This window comes from Nematolebias whitei, chromosome 14 (assembly GCF_014905685.2).
Source record: "Nematolebias whitei isolate Nwh7 chromosome 14, NemWhi1, whole genome shotgun sequence".
Lineage (NCBI taxonomy): Eukaryota > Metazoa > Chordata > Actinopteri > Cyprinodontiformes > Rivulidae > Nematolebias > Nematolebias whitei.
Window position 1 is genome coordinate 19,470,596 of NC_056511.1, and position 26,571 is coordinate 19,497,166.

Sequence of the window (26,571 nt, forward strand, 5' to 3'; positions counted from 1 at the left end):
TTTTTGAAACCATTAGTGAAAAGGCCAGACTTCAGGGGTATCTGAGGCAGGCTTGAAACACAAGAGTCAGGGTGGCTTCTGGGTAATACCAGATGGCTAGGCCTCAGACTGACGAAGCCTCTTGGATGAGGGGCGAAACGTTTCTTTTTAACAAAAAAAACGAAGTCCAGATGACATGATTCAACCTTTTTTGTTGTTATATACCTGGATGATTGAGAAAACAAACTTTGTGTCTTTAGGAATGTTTTAAATTTGTTTTATTTCTTTATCTTTTCTAACAGCACCTTGCTGAAACATACAATGAGTAAGTAGACCAAAGTTGAAGCTTTTTGTTGGACTAAAATAAAAAAATACTAGCCTTTGTCTTATTTATGTTTTATTTTTGTAATTTGTCTTCAGAGCAATACACTGCAAGCATTTCACCACCCTTGAGCCAGTTTGTTGTCCAGATGATTTTACAGACTTCTCAGGGCCTTTCCAGCTCATCATGTGGAAGAAGATGATGCACGTGCTGCACACCAGTGAGTTGATGCAAAAACTCTTGCTGCATGAATTAAAGACTGGCTTTAGTCCAGTACATCTGCTTTGCATTAAAATATGACTGACAGCTTCCATGTTGCCAAAATAAAGTGCTAAATTATGTCACAATCAGCTAAATGTGTATGATTATGTCAACAATAATGGTAACTTATGCATGTCCTGATGCATGCTCAATAATCCAGGTAGAAAAATCTAAAAGGTCAAGTGATGTCCTCTGGACGGATTCTTCTTGTAGAAACGTTTCGTCTTTTATTCACAATACTTCAGTCTGAGGAGCTGCAACAAACTCAGTCTTATAAAAAGCACCTTCTTACAGTGGATCAAGCAGTTTGCTGCTGACCTCCTGAACTAGCTATTCACGTGTAAAATGAGGGCCATCACCCTAACATTTGATTGTTAGTTCGCTCATGGCCGCTTGTTATTCACAAATACACAGTATCGCTCAGCCCTCTGTGAATAACAAGCAGCCATCAGCGCACTAACAATCTATTTTTAGATGTATGCGTATCTACACAGTAATAAGGTCAGTCGTGTTTTATTAAAAGAGGTGGGACACAATCTTATTTACTTTAAAGCAGACGTAGAATCCAGCCAACGTCCTAAAGTCCTCCATCACTGAGCTTCGGTTAATTGCAGAGAAACTGAAGATGAACAAATACTATAATGCTGTGTATTCATACACTTGAAATCATGCCTGATGTTCTCGTCACACTGTTTTCAATCCTTCTGAGTCCAACGTCTCTTCTCCAGTGGTTTATTGTAGCCCAGACACAAAGTTGGATGCAGGTTTTCCTCCATCGGCTGTTTGTCCACAAAGTGAAATGAGCACACAGACAGCATTTTGGGTGGTCTCTTCAAGTTCAGAGTTTTCAGACACATTCTTCTCAATTCCTCATCTGTAGGTAGGAGATGGAAACTTTATAGCTTTTCACAGGAACACTCTTTTTTTTTTGAGTCCATGTTCAAAGCGCTGTTGTTGTAGCCACTGATTTAGTTTGGTCTGGTTTTTCATGCAGCTTCGAACACAACATGTACATGAACTCAGCACGGCTATTTTAGTAAACTTTACAATGGTTAAATAAATGTTAACAAAACAAAAACAGTGTTTTATCTGCTAAACTGAATACAAATTACTTTGAAATAAACTGTGGTCCGTGCTCCGCTACCATGGTTAACCAATGCTTACTGCTACTTCCTGTGTCTGACAGGAAGTTGTGCCCATAATCATTTTTACAGTAGAGCTTCCAGGAAAAAGGTGGATAAGACTGAGTTTGTTGCAGCGCCTCAGACTGAAGAAGTCTTTTGGATAAAAGACTAAATGTTTCAACAAAGAAGAATCCGTCCAGAGGACCTGACTCAACCCAGTTAGCGGTAACTTATGAAGTTATCCCTCTCGGTCTCTTTCTTTGCAGTGCCTCAGAATCTCACCTTGGACCCAGACACCGCTCACCTAAACCTTTTTATCTCAGACTTTGATACCAAAGTGGAGGAGGGCCGCATTCGCATCCAGGAGCCGGACCTGCCTGGCCGTTTCAATCGGTTTTGCGGTGTCCTTGCCACAGCCCAGTATGCCAGTGGTCAGCACTACTGGGAAGTGGACGTCAGGGACAAAGGTGTGTGGTACCTAGGTGTGACCACTGAATGCAGCAACAGGAAGGGCTTTGTCAATCTCACTCCCTCCTCAGGATACTGGAGCCTGTGCCTGCAGGACCGGCTGTATGCCAACGTGGAAGACGGGCGCATGCCTGTCGCCGACTACTGGAACTCCCCTCGAGTCGGTGTGTACTTAGATTACGACAACGGTCGTCTCAGTTTCTATGACGCAGTAACCATGAAGAGATTGTTCATGTTCGACACATGCTTTGAGGAACCCGTCTACCCTTTCTTCAGCCCAGGAAAGAATGACCCAGGCAGCAGGATACAGATATGCCACTATTACTAACAGAGCTAAAATGAGTAGTTCCACTGAATGTTTAAAGAATCTTCTCACATTTTCATGTTTGACTTCTGTAATGGTAATTTCTTATTTCTAGGCTAGAGTGATAGAGTTATGTTGAGTCTTAAGAGTCTTGTATTGTGTGTTTTTGAGCTGTTACTCATATAAAAAAAATCTGATTTTTTGTCTTATTCAAATGTGTTCATTTATTTTATTTTCAGTTTAGACACACACTGTAGGCTCATACCCCTGATTTACTGCGCCGGGTGGGGGGGTTGGAGAGGTGCTTTGCTGGCTGTATCACTGTGTCGGCTGGGTTGCAGATACCTCTGATGCTCATTTATTGGAGCATATGTGGCTCGTATCCCATGGGCAACCATTTTGCCAAACTATTGTACAACCACTTGTGTATTTTTTTTTTTACCAGGCAAAGTAGTCGTTGCAAGAACTTGAACCCTCGACATATCCCATTGATAGTTGTTGGTCAATTTGACCTGCTCAACCAGGGATTTCAGAGGCTATTCAGACTTCCACATGTAAACAATAAACTATGGACGTATGTGGACACAGTTCTATCTCAAAATAGTATTTTTTTTTTTTTTACTTTTTATTTTTAATTATTATTTGCATAGGCTGCTTTCCAGTTGTATTGTTTCCACTAACACTGCAGCACATTTGTGTGATGCTGAAAGCATGAAGCCATGTTGCTTTAAAGATTGCTTGAAGAAAAGTGGAACGTTTTATTCAGCTGTGAGGGAACGAAACGGTAAAAGACAAAGCATTCTGTTGTCCAAAGATGTCAAACTTATGAAGCTTTGGCTATTTAGTTTGTAGATTTTTTTTATATTACATTGGTTGATATGACATGAAAGACTAGAATGTGTTGATCTGTTGAAGCAGATGAACGGTAGTATTTTCTATAAAGTAGATTCAAGTCTGAAGTTGTTCAAGGTCCAAATTTGAACGTAACAAAATTGCATTAATTGTAATTGTTTAGAAATGTTATGTTATTCTTTAAGGGCTACTGAAATTAGAGAAATAGTTTGATTTCACTGCTCAGTAATTTGTAAAATGGTAAAAAGAAAACCCATAGTTGTCAATTAGATGGTCTTAAATAATTTCATATCATCTACTTTTACTTTAAACATTCCATCAAAATGTGTGTTTTGAGGAGCCAGACTCGGGTGAATTTCACCAAAATGAATTGGAGTTGATCTTTCAGTTGTTTTGTGCCAAATGAGTTACTATCCTGTCCTGAACTTTTTCCTCCTCCTATTAATTTCTTTTTTAATTTACCACAATGATTTTTGTGTTGTATGCTATTTAAAATTATTATTTTCCCCCTTTTATAAATGTTACTTTTACAAGCTTTTATTTTGTAATTTGCAGCTTGTGCTATGTATCTGAACATGTTTATCTCTCTATAGATGGGGGTGGGGGGGTTGTTGTCATTTATATATATATAATACTCATATATGCTTTTGTTTTAGTTATTAGACATAAGAGGTTATTACAGGTTGGGCCCAAAGGAGCAGCTTTGTAGTGATACCCGACTGATTTTTGTTTTAAGTGGTGGAATTCATTAATTGTAAAAGCCGGTTTTATCAAATACTTTCATTCATTTGTCTTGCTTAATACTTTCCATTATGTCTTTACAATTATTTTTTTATCCTTTTATTTTGGTTTTAAATTGATATGAAAGTGTTTTCAGGTTTTTTTTATTAAGAATAAAGAATAAAAAAAGTCTTCAGCTTCATTCTAACAGCAAAACAACACATTTTATTAGCAGTAAAATAATTGATTTACTATGGTTTAATGTTATAATCATTGTTTTAGTTTAAATTGTTTCGTTTTTGATTAAGCATTTGTGTAATAATTTTTGGTTAAAAAAAAAAAAAAAGGTAAATTTTGTGCATCTGTGAAGCCTAAACAGATCAATAAGTTTTCTCTCCATATTCATGCAAAATGTTTAATTTTTGAGTATTTTCACAATCATTGTTCATCACTACTTATCTTTGCTGTTCTGCTTCAACATCCTTTTTTTTTTTTTTTTCTTTTACAATATCAGACAAGTTTGGTGTTGCTGATTCAGTTTTCTTATCCAGAACATTTAAGGAGGAGGTGAGAAAATGTTTTTTCATCACCACCTCCGGCTTTGGTTATGACTCAGAAATGACTTTTCTCTGCCTTTTTATTAAGATGACAGCATAATTAAAGGAAATATACATAAAGCATCTCACGTGTGGTGTCTCACATCCCTCAGAGTTCCTCCCCATATATTTATACTTCCTCATCAGACGGCTTTTTCTGATACTTTTAAAATGAGACTGGTCTCCTCTCTGTGCAAGTTTTGTTTCATCACCTGAAACTCAGTTCAAACAGGATCTGGACAACTTCACAAAAGGATGTTTTCTGATGTTAAAGCTGATATCATCCGGTGAACTCGCAAAAGAGACGTCCTGAGTTTAAACAGACCATTAAGAAATTTTTTTGACCTTCAGTGCCAGGGAGAGCCTTCCCACAGTGGTAAATTACAAATGTAGTGAACTAAGCCTGACATCAAAACTGACCATATGGGACAGAAACTGTCATTTCATTGATTTGAATCCAGAAATACAGGTTGACCCATCCTGAGACTTTCTTTCTTGAAAATACAAGTGAAAGAACACTCTCTTTTCTATTATCATTACTATTTTACAAATGTTGATAATCAAAGTGTTTTAGTTCAAACCATTTTAGATGTTGCAGTGAACTAATCAATTTTTATTAACTGTGAAACAGTAATGATTTTTTTTATCCTCATGCAAAGTTAGAATTCATGTTAAGGCCTGTTACAGAGTAATTATGCATTTTCTGATTTTCTGTCTTTGAATGAGCAAGTGTACGTTTGGACCAAGGTCGGAGTCTAAGCAGACCAGTTGTTGGAACGAGCTGTGTTGTTTTTACATCCTCTCAGATGTAAATAGAGAAGCTGGCACCTGTTGGCAGCTGTTTTCCGCCAACCCGTCCAAACATTTCTCTCGTCTGTCTGAAAAACATTTTCAATCTTTTCCATAACATTAAAGGAGTTTTGTCCAGCCCTCAAACGCATTGTTTGGTGGAACAAATTCACGGTCCAACAGCACCTCCAGGCAGCAGAATGAAGAAATAATTTTTTTTGTTTAATGTATGGGAATTATTTCTAAAATTACTGTTTTAAACCTCGTGTTTTCTGTCTTTTCAGCTGACAGCTTCATTGTTGGAGCGTAGACAGAAATGTTATGAAAAGAAACCTTAATCAAAAGATCTCACCTTTTTCTTTTTGTTTATAAGTTTTTAATGAAAAATGTTGATCAGCTAATTTTTACTTAAATCACATAATTAGAAGGGCTTACATTTTATCTTTAGTAACTGGTACTTCCAAAGTAGAGTAAATTAAGAATACGTTTAATTTGTGTGAAGTTTAAACAAAGAAGTAATTTTAATTTTAAAGCACCTTTCTGTGATTGGACCCAAAACGTTTGGCAATGTCCTCTTACGGAAAACTCAATGATCTTAATCATCAATAGTCTGGAAAAAGTCGGGAGAGAAGGAAAAAGAACGAATCTCCACAGGGACCTGTTTCCAGTATTCACTGGGGTTCACGATGTCCATCAGTGGTGATTTTAGCCTCTTTGTTTGGGGGGTGCTCAAGCACCCCTAAATTTTAACACAGCACCCTTGAAAATAAACCATCTTTTTGATTTGTAGCATTTTGTAAGGAAACTCAATTTTCAAACCTTAGATTCACCAAAATATTGAATCAATATGGAATAAATGATGACTGTCTTAAACAGGCCAGTAAATTTTGATTTATTTAATTTATCTGATTAAATAAACTCAGATGGTTTGTGACCGGTAGAAAAACAGTGCCCCTTTTCAAAATAAAATCAATAATCAAGAATTTCTGATACTTTTGACTTTATTATGCTACTTATTAGTTAGTGTATTATTGTTTTTCTTAGTTCATATCTTAGATCTTATTACTGTTTATCTTTTACATTTTATTGTTGGATGTAACTGGGACCCTGTGTAAATAATCTCGTTCCACCACATGTACCACATGTGGTGCATATGACAAATAAATCTCTGACTAACTACATACGTGTGAAGCACATTCTATTTGATTTTCGATAGTTTGTCAAAATTTAAAGGAAAATGACTAACCAGAACGCAGATAGAATAATGTTGGAACACTTTAAAACATAAATGATGTTTGTTCTCAGTCTGGTAAAAAAAACAACAGTTTTTAAGCTTTGTCACTGGGTACCTGATGCTGTCCACTAAAGATACAGGTATCCATGGCGACACCTGGGGTCATTCTCTTCAAAGAAAGCTGATTATTTTTGTGATTGCTGCCACGATAGTTCATCAATCTGGTCATGTCTCCAAAATGAGAATGTCAAGGAGCTACAGTCTGTACAACACAGGTGCAGATGTAACATTTTAATCTATTGTGCTTTTTTTAAATTTATTTTTTTACATAGACACATTTAATTTACACATAAATGCTGACAAAAACAATAAAGCTATGGAAATACAGAGGTTAGTGTATGGAGAAAGGGATCTCTCATTACAGGTAACTTTCAGGTCATTTTCATTTCCCCCTCTTTTAGCTGCTCCTCAGAGGTGACCACAGTGAGCGAACTTGTCTGAAGTAGTTTTCAGGGAAGAAATATTATGAAAGACAGAAAACAAAGTTCTTACAAAACGAACATAAATATAGTTGTGTATTGGCTGGTGTTTCATTTCTAGAGGGGCCACAACCATTAACAACAACAAAAAAAAAAAACACTGGACTTCTGGGCAAATTAATAAAAATACATGATAATTGTGCTTGTCAGCTACAATAAAAGTATGATTGTAATGTACAATACATTTTTTGACTATATCAACATATATGAGCTATACATAGAGGCATATATTATCCTTGCAAATGATATATAACTTATTATATTTGTATTTTGTGCAATGTTCCAACAGCATTACACAACAAAAGTAAAAGTCACTGTATGACCAAACGTCAGAAGAAGTTGTGGAGAGAAAAGGGCTTTCAGTGCTACAAACTAATCAATGCTAGAGTCAGGTGGGAAATGTTGTGGAATAAATTAGATTTTAAAAGTCAAAAATAAATAAAATTTGGAAGAAAAAAAATCCTGATTTGTTTCAGTTATTCTGCTATACTACTTGACATGATCTCAATTTAGATTAAATGCTAGAATAAGTATTTTAACTTGTGTAAAAACATTGACAATAAACACACCTAAAGATGCATGTGTACAATTATAACAATTTGTTGGTATGAATAGACAAAAGTGCAAGAAGTGTTAGATTTTAATTTTCTCCTGCTTTTTAGTAAAAGACATTTTTACATTTTAGTAGAGCTGATTGGGATTTTATTTTAAACATAATTTGCATAAATGTATGAGTGAACACAAAAACGTAACTAATTAAAGTGCTAAGATGCAGAATGGGAAATCCTGTCTGCTCTGCGGGGTTCACTGGTTAAATGGTTTGGACTGCAATAACAGTAAAATGGTACTTTGGAGAATTGACCAATAACAGAGTGGTCCAAAGTGCTGCTATCCTCATGCAACAAAAGTTGCATCTCGTGTTAATGTTATTCTATAAACTTTTACATATATGGTATTTTTTTTGCGTGATTTTTTTCCTCTTGCAAATATATACATTACGGCCTGAAGTACCTCAAAATGGATCCAAAGTGCTACAGCTAGCTGCTGCTGCTATTTGTGCTTTCAATTAACCACATAACTCTCCGTACCGTATTTTTCAGATTATAAGGCGCACCAGATTATAAGGCGCAATATCAATGAATGGGTCTGTTTTCATACATAAGATGCACCAGATTAGAGCTGCATTCAGTCCCAAAAAATCCGATCTGACCCGGGCCCAGCTCATAGCCATCATTTCCGCACCCCACCCGACCTGACAAATTAACAGCAATTACAGGTCCGAACCCCCAAACCCCCCAACATTTTTATTTAAGCTTTGACTGCTTGTATAGTTATTAACAGTCGGCGGACGTGCGTAGCTGAATAAAAGGGGCAGAAGATCGGAGCTGAGGGGGTGTTTGTCCTTTCATGGTCGTCAAAATGCATTAAATCCCTGCTTCTGTCTGCATTCTGCATTATTCAGACATGGACCCTGCTCTGACATGTCTGCTTTGGGATCTCACCTGTTTGGTTCATCGGCCATGCGCATCCACTGAGTGCAGCGGCTGAACTTCAATTCGGGTGATGGATTGCTTCCTGGCAGTAGCCTACTGGTAGTCCTATCTGAAGCTTAACTGAACTTTATTTTACCTTTTTCAAGGCCAGTCAGCTTGCAGTGAAATGACCGCATATGGTTGGTGAGTGTATGGCAAGTCATGTTGCCATATAATTGGATTGCAGCTGATCCGCTGACACTATCAAAAGCCGGACACCGACCCGGCCTGCCCATCCAGCACATTATCATGGTCTGGCCCAGCCCAAATTCAGGCCTGGACGGACTTTGGGCCCGGGTTAGATATGACAGCTCTACGCCAGATTATAAGGCACATTAAGGGAAACTAAAACATTTTGACAGATTTTTGAGCGCCATGTACCACAAAAAATCTGTTCCAGGTCAGTAAGTACAACCAGAATTAATACATAAGGTGCACCGGATTATAAAGCTCACTGTTGATTAATGAGAAAATTAAAGAATTTTAAATGTGCCTTATAGTCTGAAAAATACGGTAAATAAGTGTAATGCAAAATTGACAGTCGTAAGCTTTATTAAACATTGTTCAGATGATCTGTTATGAAATGTTTGATCTGGAATTGTTTTTTAGATGGCAGCAATCCACTTTTGTCTTGGCACAGCTCGGACTGGCTGTTAGCTCAACATTCCCTCAGAACTAACCTCTTTTTACAAGATGAGGTCTTTAAAAGAGCTTTCTACAACAAGTAAGATGTTTTTTTTAGTTGTTTTTTTTTACTTTTCAACAGAACCCCACACCGAAACTAGTCTGATCTTGTGCTTAAAGACTGTCAAGTTATTTTTTGAATAGCATTTTAGAAAATAAAACCAAAATGTTTTGAGACAGATGTGAACTTCCATTTAATCTTCTTTTCAGATGATTTGGTAAACAGCAGTTTTCAGAAAGAAGGAGAGGTTAAAGGTGCACACACCAAGAGATTGTTAAAATATAAAATAGCAGGACACTTTTATACAAAGAAATAATTAGCATCGTATTTATTATTATAGATTTAACACTAATCATTTGTTGAGCTTGTGTTCAGTGCAAAATATGTATAACTTTGAACATTTCTAGCCTATTTTCATGGTTATTACAGTAATTTACAATAATATACATGTCATTGTTTATCTTAAACTTCTGATAGTAGAACCAGTAAAGGACTGAAAACAAAAAAAAAAATTGAAATGCTGTCTCTTTAAAGTGCGCAGGCACGTTGCAGCTTTTAGTTTACAAGCAGTACAGAACATTAACCTGAAGCAGGAGTTGGTGATGTCATCCCTTGGTCTACTGCAAATATCTGTAAACTTTGAAGCAGTGATTGCCGGAGTCTGCAACAGCCACGTGTCCATCTGAGGTGAGAGCAAGACCCTGAGGGCCATAGAGCGGATCTGCCGAGGTGTTGATGTAGGACAGGAAGGACCCAGTGCTGTCAAACACCTGATGCAGGATCAAAATAGTTTCTATTTTACAGTGTTCACATAAACACACGTGTAATTGTTTGAGTGTTACCTGAAGGTACCTGTATTCTGCTGTTACCCCAGTCAGCCACAATGATGTTACCATTGGCATCCACAGCCACACCAGTGGGAGCATTGAACTGGCCGTTGCCTTCGCCATGAGAGCCAAACTTGAACAAGAACTCCCCATCTGCACTGTACACCTGTGACAGAATGTCAGCGGATTATGTCTCCGTGAATCATCACTTTTCTAAGAATAGCAGTAACAGATTCTTCTTCTTTTTTCTTTCTTTTACCTTTACGGAGTGATTGTGAAAATCCGTCACTACAATTTCATTTTTGTTGTTCACGGCAACAAAGTGTGGACCTAATGGACGAGAAACAAACGAGTTATTGCGGGGAAATAAGAGTGGCTCAATCATGTTGCTGTTAGTTTGGTTAAAAATGCTCGATCCGTTTGTTGTTCTGGTTCGAGTGAAGCAGTTTCTTGACATTTTCCATACATAAGAACTAAGTTACGGAGAAGCTGAACATCTTGAAATTCCAAATGCTTCCTGTTCTTACTCATATTAATTCATCCATCCATCAATCCATGCATCCATTATCTTTATCTGCTTTTTCCTTTTTGGGTCACGGAGGTCACTTGTGTCTATATCCAGCAGTCACTGTGCGAGAGGCGGGGGACACCTTGCACAAGTCGTAAGTCCATCACAGAGACACATAGAGACAAACGAGACAAACAACCATTCACTCTCTCACTCACCTAGGGACAATTTAGAGTTACCAATCAGTCTAACGTGCAGGTTTCTGGTCTGTGGGAGGAAACTGGAGTACCTGGAAAAACCCTATGCATGCACAAAGGGAACATGCAAATTCCACCCAGAAAAGTCCCCAGCTGGGATTCGATCCAGCAACCTTTCACTGAGAGACAGCAGCTCTACCAACCATGCTGCCTCTATTAACTCATGCTTTGTCTAATTATACAAAATCACAAACACCTTTTATTGATGATATTTTTGGGAAGTTGATTGGCTTGAGATAGCCATCATTGAACTCAGGCTTTAAACACTAACTTTAAGACAACAACAGAGGAAAACACTTCTTATTAAACGGAAACACTACAAAACACAAGACACTTTCTTTCCCTATTTTATCCGTTTTATTACATTGTAAACTTATTCATCATTGCATGAGCACAGCTTGATCCATTCATTTGTCTACAGTCGACTTCCTCGGAAGTTAGACATGTGATCAAGAATTTGGGTTAGACAGAGGGCACTGTGGGATTAAGGTTGCAGCAAGGCCACACTTAGTACTTACAGAAAACTGAGCCAGATTTATTAAAGTTTGGGCCAAGTTTTTCTGAATCAGAAAACAGAAGGAAGAACAGAATGAAACAAATAGGTCATTGAAGATAAGTGTAAGAAAGTGAAGAAAAAACACTCAAGTGTTGTCAGGATGGGTGCATGGGAACAAGCCATAGCATTCTACAGTAAGTAACCAGTAACATCACTTTGGATTATTCAGTTTAAAGTAAAATGCAGAATAATCCACTAATCAACAGTCGTGTAAAACAAACACAACCTCTTGTAATCGCAGGATATAAAATAGTCCCTGGTCCATACTGGGTCTCAGTGGTGGGCACAGCTAATCAAAAAGTTAGCTTAGCCATATTCCATTAACTAAACTGGTAAAAAAAAAACAAAAAAAAACAGCAGAAGCTAACACTAAACCGCTAACCGCTTAGATTGTCACTCAGACTGCATAACATGCTTTCGTCTTCTTCCAGTTGAAGCTGCATCAACCAATCACGTCACATGTACATGTAGTAAACCAATAGCGTGCCTAATGGACTCTTCAAGACACGCCCACAACAGACAGAACAAACTTGTGAATTTTGTCATCGGACTAAAAGTTGGTGAAATCTAATTTACTGGAAGTTAATTCCACCAACGGTTTCCAAAGTTAATGAAAATGCTAATTCGCTAAGCAAAAATGTTGTTCCACTATTAGCTGTTACCCATCATTGCTGAGTGTCAATATAGGGCAAATAAAACCCAGATAAACCACCATACACTAAAAATTATTATTATTGGGGGTTTTTATGTTTTGGCTGCTCCCTTCTTCAGCGGTCGCCACAGGTCTGTGGGGTGTTTCACCTTCCACACCTACATTTTGATGTTGTCAGTGCGAGGGGTTGACCCAGTGACCTTCCGGTCACAGGCCCACCTGCTCTAACCTCTGTGCCACCACTCCCCAAAATTATTATTATTAATATTATTATGTATTCCCTGTAGCACCAATGACTTTGTCTAAATTAAACAGGGGTGTTATAATAAACACTATTTTGTAAATTTGTCCGAAACAAAGGAAAAACTGCTTAACATGTTGCAGAACACTTTTAACATCAGACAATTTTTATTGGAATAACACAGTGTTGTCATCGTTTTTTTTATTTTTATTTTTTTTATTGTGCTTTAATATGCCTAAAGTGGTTGTTTTTACATCAAAATATCTTGGATTTAATTCTTAGACTAATCATGTAGGTTAGTGTCTGTGGACAAGACAATGAACTTCTTCATTGTTCCCACTTTGTTTGTCATCATGAAAGGTAGGCAATCGGGAACCTGATTCAAGATGGCCACCCCGGCTACTCAAACCTAACAAAAACAGAAATGTCTACAACTTGGTCAAGTTTAGAGATTTCAAACTTAAAGGTGTAGTAGCCGAGGCCAGTCCCCAACACATATTTTAAGTGTTTACAAATTGTATAAGATGTTTGTTTAAAACTTTTGCATTAACTGCTGGAGTCAACACGGATGCATATCTATAACTAATATTTTTTTGTTTAAAACCTTATTGGCATTCAAGATGGCCAGAGATAGGAATTCCTTAAACAAATGCTAATTTCATTATGTATGATTGAAAATTAAAAAGCATTAAATAAATGGGGTTCAAATGTAGAAGCACGATACACACATTTTATAATGCTGTATAGATCCAAGATGAGGCTAAAACGATGTTCACAATCCTGCCTCTTACGGATTGAACGTTTCTGGTTGTTAAATGTTTAGACCTGTTTCTCACCTGCAAACTGTCTGTCGGATGTCCCTCTGCCTCCAAACTTTGTCACAAGCTTTCCATTGGACTGAAAGATGAAGACGCAGCAGGCTTTGTTATCAACTGTGATAATGTGTCCGTTCTTATCCACTGCCACACCCTTAGGTCCCATGAGGCGGCCCGCTCCGATCTTATTCTGAAACAGAATAAATTATTTGAGACACTGATTCTGAAGGTGTACTTAGAACTATAACAATAATTATGCACTGCAGAGCACTTTACATCCATAAATCTCTTGGTTCTACATTTCATACAAACAAAATAAATTAAAAGTAAGAATAAAAATCACTAAAATCAGAAGAGAAATATTTCATTGTATTCTGGAACAGACATAAAGCCAGTGAAGAGAATGCAGGACTGATGTGGTGTGCTCATGTTTTGTAGTCAACAGTCTAGCAGCGCTGTTCTGGATGAACTTCTATCCATCATCCATTATCTTTTACCCGCTTCTTCCATTTTGGGTCACCGGTGCCCAGCAATCACTGTGCGAGGGGCGGTGTACACCCTGGACAGGTCGCAAGTCCATCACAGGGACACATAGAGACAAACGAGACAAACAACCATTCACTCCCTCACTCACACCTAGGGACAATTTAGAGTTACCAATCAGCCTAACGTACGTTTTTGGTCTGTGGGAGGAAACTGGAGTATCCGGAGAAAACCCATGCATGCACGGAGAGAACAAGCAAACTCCCCCCAGGAAGGCCTCTGGACCGGGATATGAACCAGCAACAATCTTGCTGAGAGGCAGCAGCTCTACCAGTTGCGCCACTGTGCTGCCCTGGATGAACTTTTGAAGGGTTTTATTTGAGATGCCAAAAAGAGCCTTGAAGTCACAAAAGCATGGACAATTTTTTCAGCATCCAGCCAAGATGGTGATAAGCTAAGACTTGCAATGTTTGTTAGATGAAAAAAAAACAAAACAAGGTTTCACACATGGGAGTCAAAGGAAAGATCGGGATCAAACTGAACTGGCTAGTGCCCACAGAGGAGAATGTATGTCCTGACCAGAAAAGGTTATAGCTGTTATGGAAAATGACTGGAGATGATGGGGAGTGCCAATCAACATGACCTCAGTTTTGGAGCTGTTCAGCTGAAGAATGTTTTGGTTTATACATGAACATACTGTGTGTCTCATACAGTTTTTCCTTCATTCATGTTTAATCTACAAAAGCAGGATGCTCTAGGTAAGATCAAAGCACCAATTGTTGCTATAAAATAAGGCAAACAGTGTTGCAAAGTTAAGATGTGTGAGAGCTTACCTTAAACTTGCCATCAGAGGAAAAGATGCTGACCCATCTATTGTCATAATCAGCTACTACAATGTCACCATTCATGTCCACGGTGACACCCGTTGGTCTCTGCAGCTGTCCTGGAGAACGACCTCTGACCCCAAAGCGCATTTTAAACTGACCGTCGTTGGAGAATACCTGTTTTGATTATACAACAGTAATCTGCATGTCTAGAGATGCAAACATGGCTGCAGTTGGGTGTGTTTTCCACCGTGTGGCAGTCTCACCTGGATGCACTGGTTGTTGCTGTCAGCCACCACTACCCTGCCATTGCTGGAGGCCGATATTCCTTGCAGATTGGTGAACTCACCTTTTTCTCTGCCCCGGGAACCTAAAAGAAAACAATTATGCACTCAGTAAATGTGGAAAAGTCTTACCGTGCCTAATTATTCATCCCCGATACGTGTTTTTGGGGTGTTTGTTTGTGACTTCTCAGACTGACAAAGTCCTTTGGATGGAGGGCGAGACATCTCTCAACAAAAATAAGAAACTGTTCAGATGAACTGACTGAACATTGTTGGATTTTTTTACCTGGATGATTGAGTATGAACCTGATGTCTTGAATCACTTTGGATGTGGCAGATTGACAGGGGAAAGGACAGCCCCCAGAAACCATTGTATTAATAGCAAACTGTTGGTTCGCTGTAGGAGTGTACTGCTCAGTGGGGAGAACATTTTGTTTGTGACTTCTCAGATTGATGAAGTCTTTCGGTTGGAAGCAAAATGTCTCAACAAAAAAATTAACTGTCCAGATGACCTGACTGAACATTGTTGGGTGTTTTTTGGTCAAATTATGTGCTCCAGTTGTTTTAGATGGAATAAAATCAGTTTCTGGATTTTTTTCCTACAACTGTGAGGAAAATGGATGGTTTAATTTATCCATCCATCCATCCATCCATCCATCCATCCATTATCTTCCGCTTATTCCGAAGTTGGGTCGTAGGGGCAGCAGCTTGAGCTGCTTATAACTGTCTATTGTTGTTGCTGTTGTCCATTGTTGTCATCATTCTTTGTTGAAATCAGGTCTCTCTTGTAAATGAGTCCTCGAGGCTCAATGGGACTTACCTGTCTAAATAAAGGTTGAATGAATGAATGAGCAGGGAGGCCCAGACATCCCTTTCCACAGCCACAACTTCCAGCTCTTCTGGGAGGATTCCAAGGCGTTGTCAGGCCAACCGAGAGACATAGTCTCTCCAGCGTGTCCTGGGTCTTCCCCAGGGTCTCCTCCCAGTCAGACATTCCCGAAGCACCTCCCTAGGGAGGCGCCCAGGGGACATCCTTATCAGATGCCTGAACCACCTCAACTGGCTCCTCTCGACGTAGAGGAGTAGCAGTTCTACTCTGAGTCTCTCCTGGATATCTGAACTCCTCACCCTATCTCTAAGGGAGAGTCCAGCTACCCTGCGGAGAAAACTCATTTCAACCGCATGTATCCATGATCTCATTCTTTCGGTCACTACCCAGAGCTTGTGACCATAGGTGAGGGTAGGAACGTGACCGACCAGTAAACAGAGAACTTTGCCTTACAGCTCAGCTCTCTCTTCACCACAATGGACCGGTACAGCGTCCACAATACTGCAGATGCTGCACCAATCTATGTTGTCAATCTCACAGTCCATTCTTCCCTCACTCGTGAACAAAACCCCGAGATACTTGAACTCCTTCACTTGAGGCAGAACCTCACCCTCGACCTGAAGAGAGCAATCCACCCTTTTCTGGTTGAGAACCATGGCCTCAGATATGGAGGTGCTGATTCTCATCTCAGCCTGCTTTACACTCGGCCGCGAACCGCTCCAGTGAGAGCTGAAGATCACGGCACGATGATGCTAACAGGACCACATCATCTGCAAAAAGCAGAGAGGGAATCCTGAGGCCACTGAACTGGAAACCCTCTGTCCACTGGCTGTGCCGAGAAATTCTGTCCATAAAAGTTATGAACAGAATCGGTGAAACGGGAAGCCCTGGCAGAGTCCAACTCCCACCCTGAAAGTGTCCGACTTACTACCGGGCAATGCGAACCAAACTCGTGCACCCCTTGTATAGGGACTGAACAGCCCGTAACAATGTGCCCCCAATCCCATAGTCACGCATACCCCGAGGAACATGGTTGAATGCCTTCTCCAAGTCCACAAAACACATGTAGACTGGATGGGTAAACTCCCATGACCCCTTGAGGACCTTAGTGAGGGTAAAGAGCTGATCCAGTGTTCCACAGCCAAGACATAACCCACATTGTTCCTCCTGGATCTGAGGTTCGACCATCGATCGAACTCGCTTCTCCAGTACCCCTGAAAAGACCTTACCAGGGAGGCTAAGGAGAGCAATGCCCCTATAATTGGAGCACACCCTCCGGTCCTCCTTTTTCAAGAGGGGAACCACCACCCCAGTCTACCAATCCAGTGGCACTGCCCCTGGGTTTAATTTAGTTATATTTAAACTTAACTAAACTCTTTCTGGGGACAGGCAATGCATTAAAGTTACAATGTTACCACCTCTTATGCAGTTTTGTGTAATCTAATTTCTAAATTTTATGGCAATGAACAGTTCTAAATTAAATTTTGGTGTTTTGGGGTTAGATCTTTTGACAGAACAGTAGGTTTTAATGATGTGTTTGTTTTCAAAGTTCTCATCCTCTGTTAGGTTTTGGTAAGTTTACTTTCCAGTGTGTCCTGACATGAACTAAAGTCGTCCTGGTTTGGAGTGTGCCAGTTAAAACAATTGTTTCATAGTTAAGAAACAGATCTGCGGTGATGCAATGTAAATCTTGATTCATATTTAACCAGATCAAACATGTTTATGAAAGACATTTCATGGTTTATTCCATGCGTTCATCTGTCTTACCAATTCTGTAGATGAGCTCATCCTCTATGGGGTTCTCCTTCTTCTTGGTGGTGCTGTACATGCTGGAGGGCCGTCGTACCGCTTTTTGACGGATGTGGCTCCCTGACCCACTGGGGGACTTGACCCTTCTTTTCATGTCATCTGGAGATTGCGGCACATCTGATGGCTTGATGGCTCGCAAGCGGAACGGGCTGCCACGTATTGGCTGTCCATACAGCAACAGGCTGAACAAGTACTCTCCCTCAGAACGTATGGTGTAGCCCACCTCGTATGTCCCATTCTTGTTGTCTACTATTTCCATCTCTGCAGCCCGGCTGCCATCAGCAGACATTATCTCTGCTTTTAAAATGGCATTTCCCATCCTTACCAACTCTCCATCCTGCAAAAATTGATCAGTAATTTTATGGAATTACCACTAAATTGACAAAAACAAGAATTTCATGAAAAGCTAAATGAAGATGTAAAATGGAAGTGATTTGCTTAAAGATCATACTTTGTCTTTTGTTGTCACAGTAATAGTGTGGTGCTGGCCAGTTGCTGCATGTCGCAGGCCTTCTCCTGTTGCCACAGACGTATGTGCCACAGCTGATGTGGTGAGGAGGACACCAAGGTTCTGGATCGAGCGCCGCAGACCTTCAGTCTCTACCTGGAGCAGACAGGTACAACTTTACATTATTGTTGGATGCAATATTTTACTCAAGATTGTTTTATGTAATTATTGGTGCAGATGAGGACAATGGGTTTTTCCTTATTTTAATGCCAGAGAACAAAACAGAATAAAATGTTAATTTTTGAATTCAGATTTTTACTAAGTCTGAAACACATGCACGCACGCACAAAATGATCTGATTCTCGATATGTTTAACTAACAAATGCTACATCAAAGTTAGTTTTATTAAGCACATAATCACAACCAGCAAAACGTATTATGATGGTAAACAAAAGTAAATAATATCAAAGACCTAATACCTGTATACCATGTATGTCATATCTCAGGCCATATATGCCATATATCATGTATGTCACATATGCCATATATCTTGTATGTCACTACCTTACCATTATAATTCAATTAGTCTCAGTGTTACTCACTACCTGTGCAATAACTTGTCACACAACCTGTGTAGCATATGTTATTTATGTGCAATATATATCATGTACATTTAACCTTATATTACTACCTGTGAAATACTTATTCATACAAATTCATCCTACTTGCACCGTTCTAGTCTACCATGTTGTTGTTTACTATATTTCTTTTGGACCTTGTAAATATTATATTTCTTTTCCACTTTTTGGTCCTTTATTTTGTACCCTTATTGCATGCTTTAGTATTTCTTGTTTTGTATTTGTTTTGTTTTTAGCGAATCAAATTGGTTCTTCTCATCCTGAACATTTCATTGCACTCTTGACCTTGTGTTAACCTGCATATGACAAATAAACACCATAACAACATAACATATAACATGACCTATTAACACTTGATGACTATCAGCTTCAGCTATGCCAAACTTTAGGTTAATATCTATAAAATTCAGTGAGATGGAGCTATTTTTTGTAGGCCAAGGTTGATTGTGATGTTGATAGCCATTTTGAATCAGATGCTTCCACCTGTATAATATCACTAAAATTGGAAACATCTTGTCAAAAAGTGAAGCCGAAAAACTGGTCCAAGCGTTTATCACGTCTAGACTGGACTGTTGCATTTGTTTATTATTTGGGCATCCAAAAATTCTTTTAAAAGTTTTCAGTTGATCCAAAACGCTGCTGTCAGATTTTTTTATGAGCTGGTAGGAGAGATCATATTTCTCCAGTTTTAGCTTTGTTCCATTGGCTCCCTATCAAATTCAGAATTGAGTTCAAAATCTTACTTCTAATCTACAAAGCTCTCAACAACATAGGTCCATCTTATGTTATAGATCTTGTTGTTCCATATTTCCTAAACAGAGCACTTCGCTCTCAGACTACAGGTTTACTTGTTCTTCCTAGAGTTTCCAAAAGTACAATAGGAGGAAGATCTTTCAGTTATCAGGCTCCTCTCTTGTGGAACCAACTTCCAGTTTCTGTCCATGACACATTGTCTACTTTTAAGACTAGGCTTAAGTATTTCCTTTTTGATTTGATGAGAAATTTAGTGTAGTAGCAATCTCAGAAACCTGGATCACTGAAGGAAATGAACTGTTGGATGGTCTGGATGGATATCAAATGTTTGTTCAAAACAGGTTTAACAAAAGAGGAGGAGGTGTTGCACTGTTTATTCAGTCAGGACTGAAATGTAAGGTTATTGATAAAATGACATTTTCAGTTGATAACTTGATGGAATGTTTATCTGTTAAAATTGAGGGTAATAGATCTGAGCATATGTTAATTAGTTGTGTTTATCGAACTCCTAGCTCATGCATAGATGAGTTTAGTAAGAAAACATTAGAGATGTATGAGAGGTATAATGAAAAATTTACTTTTATTTGTGGGGATTTTAATATTGATTTGTTGAAATATAATGAACATAACAAAACAACTGAATTTGTCGACACAATGTTTGGTTTAGGTTTCTATCCCTTAATATTAAGACCTACTCGAATAACCAAAGACAGTGCTTCACTGATTGACAATATTTTTATAAATAAGTTCAATGTGAAAACAAAAAGTGGACTGTTGATAACTGATATTACTGATCATTTGCCAGTGTTTACTGTGTTGGATACTAGTCATCAGTTTAATTTAAATATGACAAAGCCAGCTCCTAATCTAGTTAGAGTTAAATCACCTGAAGCTGTGGAAGAAATGAAAGCAGAGTTACTAAATTATAATTGGCAAAATGTTTTTGTTGATGACGTCAATGAGTCATATAATACATTTTTGGAAATATTTGAAAGAAGTTATAATCATCATTGTCCCTTTAAAGAATACAAACAAACATCAAAAAACCGATTGACTCCCTGGATGACAAAGAGTCTGGAAAAGTCGTGTAAAAAGAAAAACAAGTTATATAAGGATTTTATTAGGTGCCCAACCCAGGAAAAAGAAGAAAAATATAAAAAATATAAAAACAAATTAACATCAGTGCTGAGAAAGCAAAAACTATATTATTATGATACGCTATTGCAAAAATACAGCAATGATATTAAGGGTACTTGGAAGATAATTAATAGTGTCATTAAAAATCATAAAGACAGAGATTTGGCAATGTGTATTAAACATAATAACAGCACAATGGAAAATAAAGAGGATATTGTTGAAGTCTTCAATCAGTTCTTTGTTAATATTGGTCCTAATTTAGTAAATGAGTTGCCAAAGGCTAGAGATGAAAAACTCAATTATACATTTAATAATATTAATACAATGTTTCTTGGAGGAGTGAGTGAAAGTGAGGTAATCGAAATAGTTAAAAAATTAAAAAATAAGAAATCCAAAGACTGTAATTATATTGATATGGCTATTGTGAAAGAAGTTATTTATAGTATTATTAAACCTATCACCTATATCTGTAATAGATCATTCTTAACTGGAGAATTTCCTGATAAAATGAAAGTAGCCAAGGTGTTTCCAGTCCACAAAAATGGTAATAAGCAAAATGTAACAAATTATAGACCTATTTCATTGCTACCACAGTTTTCTAAAATCCTGGAAAAAATATTCATAAAAAGGCTGGACTCCTTTCTTAATAAAAACAATATATTAAATGAACACCAGTACGGCTTCAGAAACAACTACTCCACAACTTTAGCTGTGATGGAGTTTGTGGAACACGTTGCTGCAGCAGTTGATCGGAAACTTAATACAGTGGGAGTGTTCATTGATTTAAGTAAGGCGTTTGACACTATTGACCATGAACGACTACTGTGGAAATGTGAACAATATGGCTTACGGGGGGTTACACATCAGTGGTTAAAGAGTTACTTGAGTAATAGATTACAATATGTACAAATTAACAATACAAAGTCACAAACTGAAACTATAAAATGTGGTCTTCCTCAAGGCTCGGTTCTAGGACCTAAATTATTTATACTTTATGTGAACGATATTTTTACAGTATCCAATATTTTGAAATTTATAATGTTTGCTGATGATACAAATTTTTTTCTTTCTGGAAAGAATATGGATGAACTAATACAAATAGTAGAAAAAGAGCTAACTGAGTTAAAAAAGTGGTTTGATTACAATAAGTTATCATTAAATGGACAAAAAACAAAATTTATGGTATTTTCTGGTAATCGGATTTACAATAATGTAAAGTTACATCTAAATGGAGTTGAAATCGACAGAGTTTATGAGACAAAGTTTTTAGGTATCATTCTGGATAACAAACTTAGTTGGAAGCCTCATATTGAATATATTAGAAATAAAGTTTCAAAAACTGTTGGAATATTGTTTAAAATAAAAGATTTAATAAATGTAAAAGGCTTGCATATTATATACTCTTCCTTGGTTATGCCCTATTTGTCATACTGTGCAGAAATATGGGGAAATGCTAATAAAACAACTATTGACATATTAGTAAAGTTACAAAAAAAAGCAATTAGGCTTATTAATAAAGTGGGATATTGTGAACCAACTAATAAACTTTTTATTCAAAGTAACACCTTAAAAGTTAATGACATTGTAAATATAAAAATACTGGAAATAATGTATAAAGCAGTGAATAAAAGTCTTCCTTCTGGAATTCAGAAATTATTTAAGTTAAGGGAGAGTAATTATAATTTACGAGGTTTATTAATATTTGAACAAGCTAAAGAGAAAAGTAAAGTAAAATCTAGATGCATTTCAGTTGTCGGTGTGAAATTGTGGAATGAATTGAATGATGAACTCAAATTATGTGCTTTTTTGTTGAGCTTTAAAAGGTCCATAAAAGGTAAAATTATAAAAGCTTATACTGTTATGTAGATGTATATATGTAGTGTTTAACAATGTATGTATGTAATGTAAGTATGCTTATACATATACACAGACATATTTTTATATAGATATGTGTATATGTAATGTATGTATATATATGGACAGTAGATATATATTATTATTGAAGACTGCTGAGTCTATGAACAGGGTAGGCAAGTATAAGCCTCGGCTTCAGCCTATTCCTTTTTTGGTAAATTATTGATTTGTCAAAAGTAGTCTATATTGTTTTCCTTTTTCTGTAATGGTAATTTACCAAAATAAAGTTGAGTTGAGTTTTTGAAAAATAAATCCTATAATTAGGGTTGGCTTGGGTTTCTTGAGCTATCCCTTAGTTGCTGCTATAGGCTTATACTGCTGGAGGACAAATTGACCACATTTCCTCACTCTGCTGCTGTTTTTACTTGTTCTACTCTACCTGTTTGCATTTGTAATTATTTCTATATTAACGTGTTTTTTATCTTTCTTCTAACAGAAAGTACATCTGGACCTGTCATTCTGTGTTTGTCTGTTCCTTCTTCCTGTTTCTCTAAAACCCAGCCAGTCGAAGCAGATAGCTTCTCGTCCTGAGCCTGGTTCTGCTAGAGGTTTCTTCTTGTTAAAAGGGAGTTTTTCCTTTCCACTGTTGCCTTTGTGCTTGCTCAAAATGGGAGACTGCAACAAGGTGAAGATTCAACACAATCTACTGGCTTCCTTAGATAGAGAACTTTTATTAATTGGCTCTTATAATGTACGTGAATGTTTTTGTTCAGTGCCCTTAGACGACTTCTGTTGTGACATGGTGCTATATAAATAAACTGAATTGAACTGAATTGAATAGATTAACTCAAAAAGTTCATCAGTGGTTGAAACTCTTGCTAGAGGCACGTGATGCTTTAAAGTGCAACCCATTGATTCCTTTCAGAGAGTTTGTTAAAATCCATTTAGAGATCAATATGATATTTTAATATTTGTATGGACAAATGAACATATGCATAGACATGGGCCAAAATGCTATTCATTGCTCCACATTCACCTTTGGTGGTGGGGGATGATAAAATAAAAACTTTTCTGCAGATACTCTGCTTATGATTACAACACCACATTTATTTGGTGAGAATAGTGGAATATCATCACATTGAAGCCAGTGTCATACCTGACAGTCCAGGTGAGCATTCTGATGCGGTTTTTCAGGGAAGTCGTGTCTGGCCAGAGCAGTTACACGCTCACTCATCTGCTTCTGAACCAGAAGCACCTGCACTTGCAGATCACACACATGATGCTTTAATGTAACTTTAAAATATATTAAGTTGTTGAAAATAATACACAACATCACTGATTCCTGTAAAGGCTGAGCCTGGTTTATTACCCTGCTAATAGCCTCCAAGTGATTACATAGCCGCCCACCTCAGTTGCAGTCCCGTGGCTCAGAGCCTGCTCTGTGAAGCTGCAGCTGTTCTGAATGTGTTCCCTCCCCTGGAGCAGAGATGAAAGCTGGGCCTGCAGGACCTGTGCTCAGATGAGTGAAAGAACAGGACAAAAAAAAATAAAAAAAACTGGTGCATTAGAAACAAACTGTGTAAAATATTAGTGAAAGCATTTATGCATGAGAACCACAGGTTGTCTTCCACAGGATCCAGATTATGTAAAAGGATATCTAACCTTCTGCTTGGTGCTACAAATGTTCTCCAGGTCCGTGACAAGGGCTGCCTTGCGCTGATGCAGCACCCTCTCCAACTCTTCAAACGTGCTGGTGATCTCTGCCACTGCCTCGTTCTTTCTATCATTCAGCTGCCGAGAGATCTCGCTCACCAGCTCGATGGCTACTGTTAGCTGAGGCAGCCTGCAAGACAAACCAGTGTAAGGTTCTCGTCTAAAAGCTGTAGAACAGCAGGCACATTTAGGTGAAATAAAAATAGATCCATCCTAGAACGCTGGCTGTCAGACTTGATTTGACATTTAAATCATTGGTAAGTTTTTATAGTTTATCACCTGTAATGTAAAAACATCAAAATCAAGCTGTGGGAGAAGTTTTTGTGAGGCCCATCAAGATACAAAGTGCCCACCTGCTGTGAATGGCATCCAGCTGTGTCTTCAGCGCAGCTTTGTGCTGCTCCACGACGTCCCGCAGCGGAACTGTCACATGCTCCCGGTGCTCACCTTCTGTGCAGTCCAAACACATGGCCGTCTCACAAGACTCACAGTAGAACTCCATCACCTGCAGAGGAAGATGACCTGAATCACATTCTGCTGTTGATCTCCACACATCAAAAAATACTTTACACTATTTCTACCATTTTGGTGATACGTACCGGTATAGTAAATACAAAAAAGGCTTCTTACCTTTCCCTCGTGGTTGGGGCAGCAGAGGGGCTTCCCTGCTGCAGCAGCACTGACTGACTCCAGCACACTGCAGGCCTGGGGCTGTGAGCACTCGGGCTCACGCTGGAGGACCTAGAACAAAACAAGACAATTTTCACTATGGTCATTTTGTATGAGCATGTTTGTAAAAACTTTTTTTTTTCTTACATCAAAGTTCATGCTCAGTAATCCAGGTAAAAATAAATCAACAATGTTCAGTCAGGTCATCTGGACAGTTTCTTTTTGTTTTTGTTGACAGACATTTCACCCTCCATCCAAAGGGCTTCATCAGTCTGAGGCGCCACAAACAAACTTTTTTCCCCACTAAGCAGTACACTCCTACAGTGGACCAACCAGTTTGCTGGTGATAAGATGGTTCTACATTTGTTTCTATTAAGACTTTTCAGTCAAGTTGTTATTTACCTATTCATTGAGCTTTTTTGCTCCAAATCATTCTCTTTGTCCCCAGGTTATCATCGATTGTTCCCACTGTGTACTCAACTGAAAAGTCCAAAAAGTCCAAGTAAATGGTCCAGCATGACCGCAATCCTCAAACCTACAAGAATGTCCCCTCCCCTCCAAAAAAAAGTAGTTTTCTTTAAAAAGCAGCATAAAAAGATCACTAGCATGTACACATTTACATAGATTTTACTTTGCTTTATTGCTTACTCCACTGGTCTTTAATCTTTTTTTTTTTTAATTATAGGAGTATGCATACATTGAATATGACAAAAGCATTGTTTCTATTAAAAGCATAGCGCATAGCTAACCTCCATGAGATTAGTGATGAAGAAGTTGTTCTGCAGAGCGCACACTCCTCTCTCTGGCAGGATGGAAGTCTGTCGGCACACTGGACACGAGAGAGTCAGAGACTCTGGAGGAATATAGTTCTGGAGACAACTGAAGAAAGAAAATGGACCGTTGAATAGCAACAGTGTCAAACTGAGCAGAGGAATCATTGTGAATAATTCCCTCTCAAATTAAAGGTACTCAGTGGAGAAAGAAGTGGAACAGAATGCAGGCATGTTTTAACCTGGCCCACCTGTCCTCAAAAACAACAGCCAGCTTTTCATTTTGATCCTCTGCCAACCTCATGTTCTGACTCTTGTTATCACCTGCCGTCGAAAGACGAAGGCGGATGATTATGTTTATTCCATGTCTGTGTGTGGTGTTTTTACTTCTCTGTTAACAATTTATCTTCTTAACCAGTGGTTCTTAAACTGGGCTCCCAGGGGTCCGCAAGTCAGTGCTTGGGGTAAAATAAATAAATGAGTTCTATATACAGTGAGGAAAATAAGTATTTTAACACCCTGCAACTTTGCAAGTACTCCCACTTAGAAATCATGGAGGGGTTTGAAATTTTCATCTTAGGTGCATGTCCACTGTGAGAGATATAATCTAAAACAAAAAATCCGGAAATCACAATGTATGATTTTTTTTAATATTTTTTTGTGCGTTACTGCTGCAAATAAGTATTTGAACACCTGTGAAAATCAATGTTAATATTTGGTACAGTATCTTTGTTTGCAATGACAGAGGTCAAACGTTTCCTGTAGTTTTTCAGCAGGTGTGCACACACTGCAGCAGATCTTCTCTAGATCAGCCAGGTTTCTGGGCTGTCGCTGAGAAACACGGTTTGAGCTCCCTCCAAAGATTTTCTATAGGGTTTAGGTCTGGAGACTGGCTAGGCCACTCCAGAACCTTGATGTGCTTCTTATGGAGCCACTCCTTGGTTATCCTGGCTGTGTGCTTCAGGTCATTGTCATGGCCCGTCTTCAATGCTGTAACTGAGGGAAGGAGGTTGTTCGTCTCATCTGACCACATAACTTTCTCCCATGACTCCTCTGCATCATTCAAAAGGTCATGGTCAAACTTCAGACGGGCTTGGAC

At 38.2% G+C, this 26,571-nt stretch overlaps 3 protein-coding genes across 4 annotated transcripts in view; 1 reads left to right on the top strand and 2 right to left on the bottom strand.

Annotated features, from left to right (window-relative positions):
* Positions 1-2,582, top strand: part of trim47 (tripartite motif containing 47) — a 10,483-nt gene extending 7,901 nt beyond the window's left edge. The window contains exons 6-8 of the mRNA XM_037687966.1: positions 282-304; positions 400-521; positions 1,953-2,582. Of these exons, the coding sequence (XP_037543894.1) occupies positions 282-304; positions 400-521; positions 1,953-2,482 (675 nt within the window). The 3' untranslated portion in view covers positions 2,483-2,582. The remainder of the gene's footprint in view (positions 1-281; positions 305-399; positions 522-1,952) is intronic.
* smad9 (SMAD family member 9) overlaps positions 1-26,571 on the bottom strand; it is a 937,424-nt gene that overhangs the window by 416,480 nt on the left and 494,373 nt on the right. The gene's annotated exons all lie outside the window — the stretch shown is intronic.
* Positions 9,521-26,571, bottom strand: part of trim3b (tripartite motif containing 3b) — a 52,411-nt gene continuing 35,360 nt past the window's right edge. Inside the window, exons 3-16 of the mRNA XM_037687957.1 lie at positions 25,452-25,581; positions 24,664-24,774; positions 24,387-24,538; positions 23,983-24,163; positions 23,728-23,829; positions 23,477-23,575; positions 17,942-18,094; positions 17,449-17,827; positions 14,835-14,938; positions 14,578-14,745; positions 13,283-13,451; positions 10,492-10,562; positions 10,258-10,398; positions 9,521-10,175 (exon numbers count right to left, since the gene is read on the bottom strand). Of these exons, the coding sequence (XP_037543885.1) occupies positions 10,023-10,175; positions 10,258-10,398; positions 10,492-10,562; positions 13,283-13,451; positions 14,578-14,745; positions 14,835-14,938; positions 17,449-17,827; positions 17,942-18,094; positions 23,477-23,575; positions 23,728-23,829; positions 23,983-24,163; positions 24,387-24,538; positions 24,664-24,774; positions 25,452-25,581 (2,113 nt within the window). The 3' untranslated portion in view covers positions 9,521-10,022. The remainder of the gene's footprint in view (positions 10,176-10,257; positions 10,399-10,491; positions 10,563-13,282; positions 13,452-14,577; positions 14,746-14,834; positions 14,939-17,448; positions 17,828-17,941; positions 18,095-23,476; positions 23,576-23,727; positions 23,830-23,982; positions 24,164-24,386; positions 24,539-24,663; positions 24,775-25,451; positions 25,582-26,571) is intronic.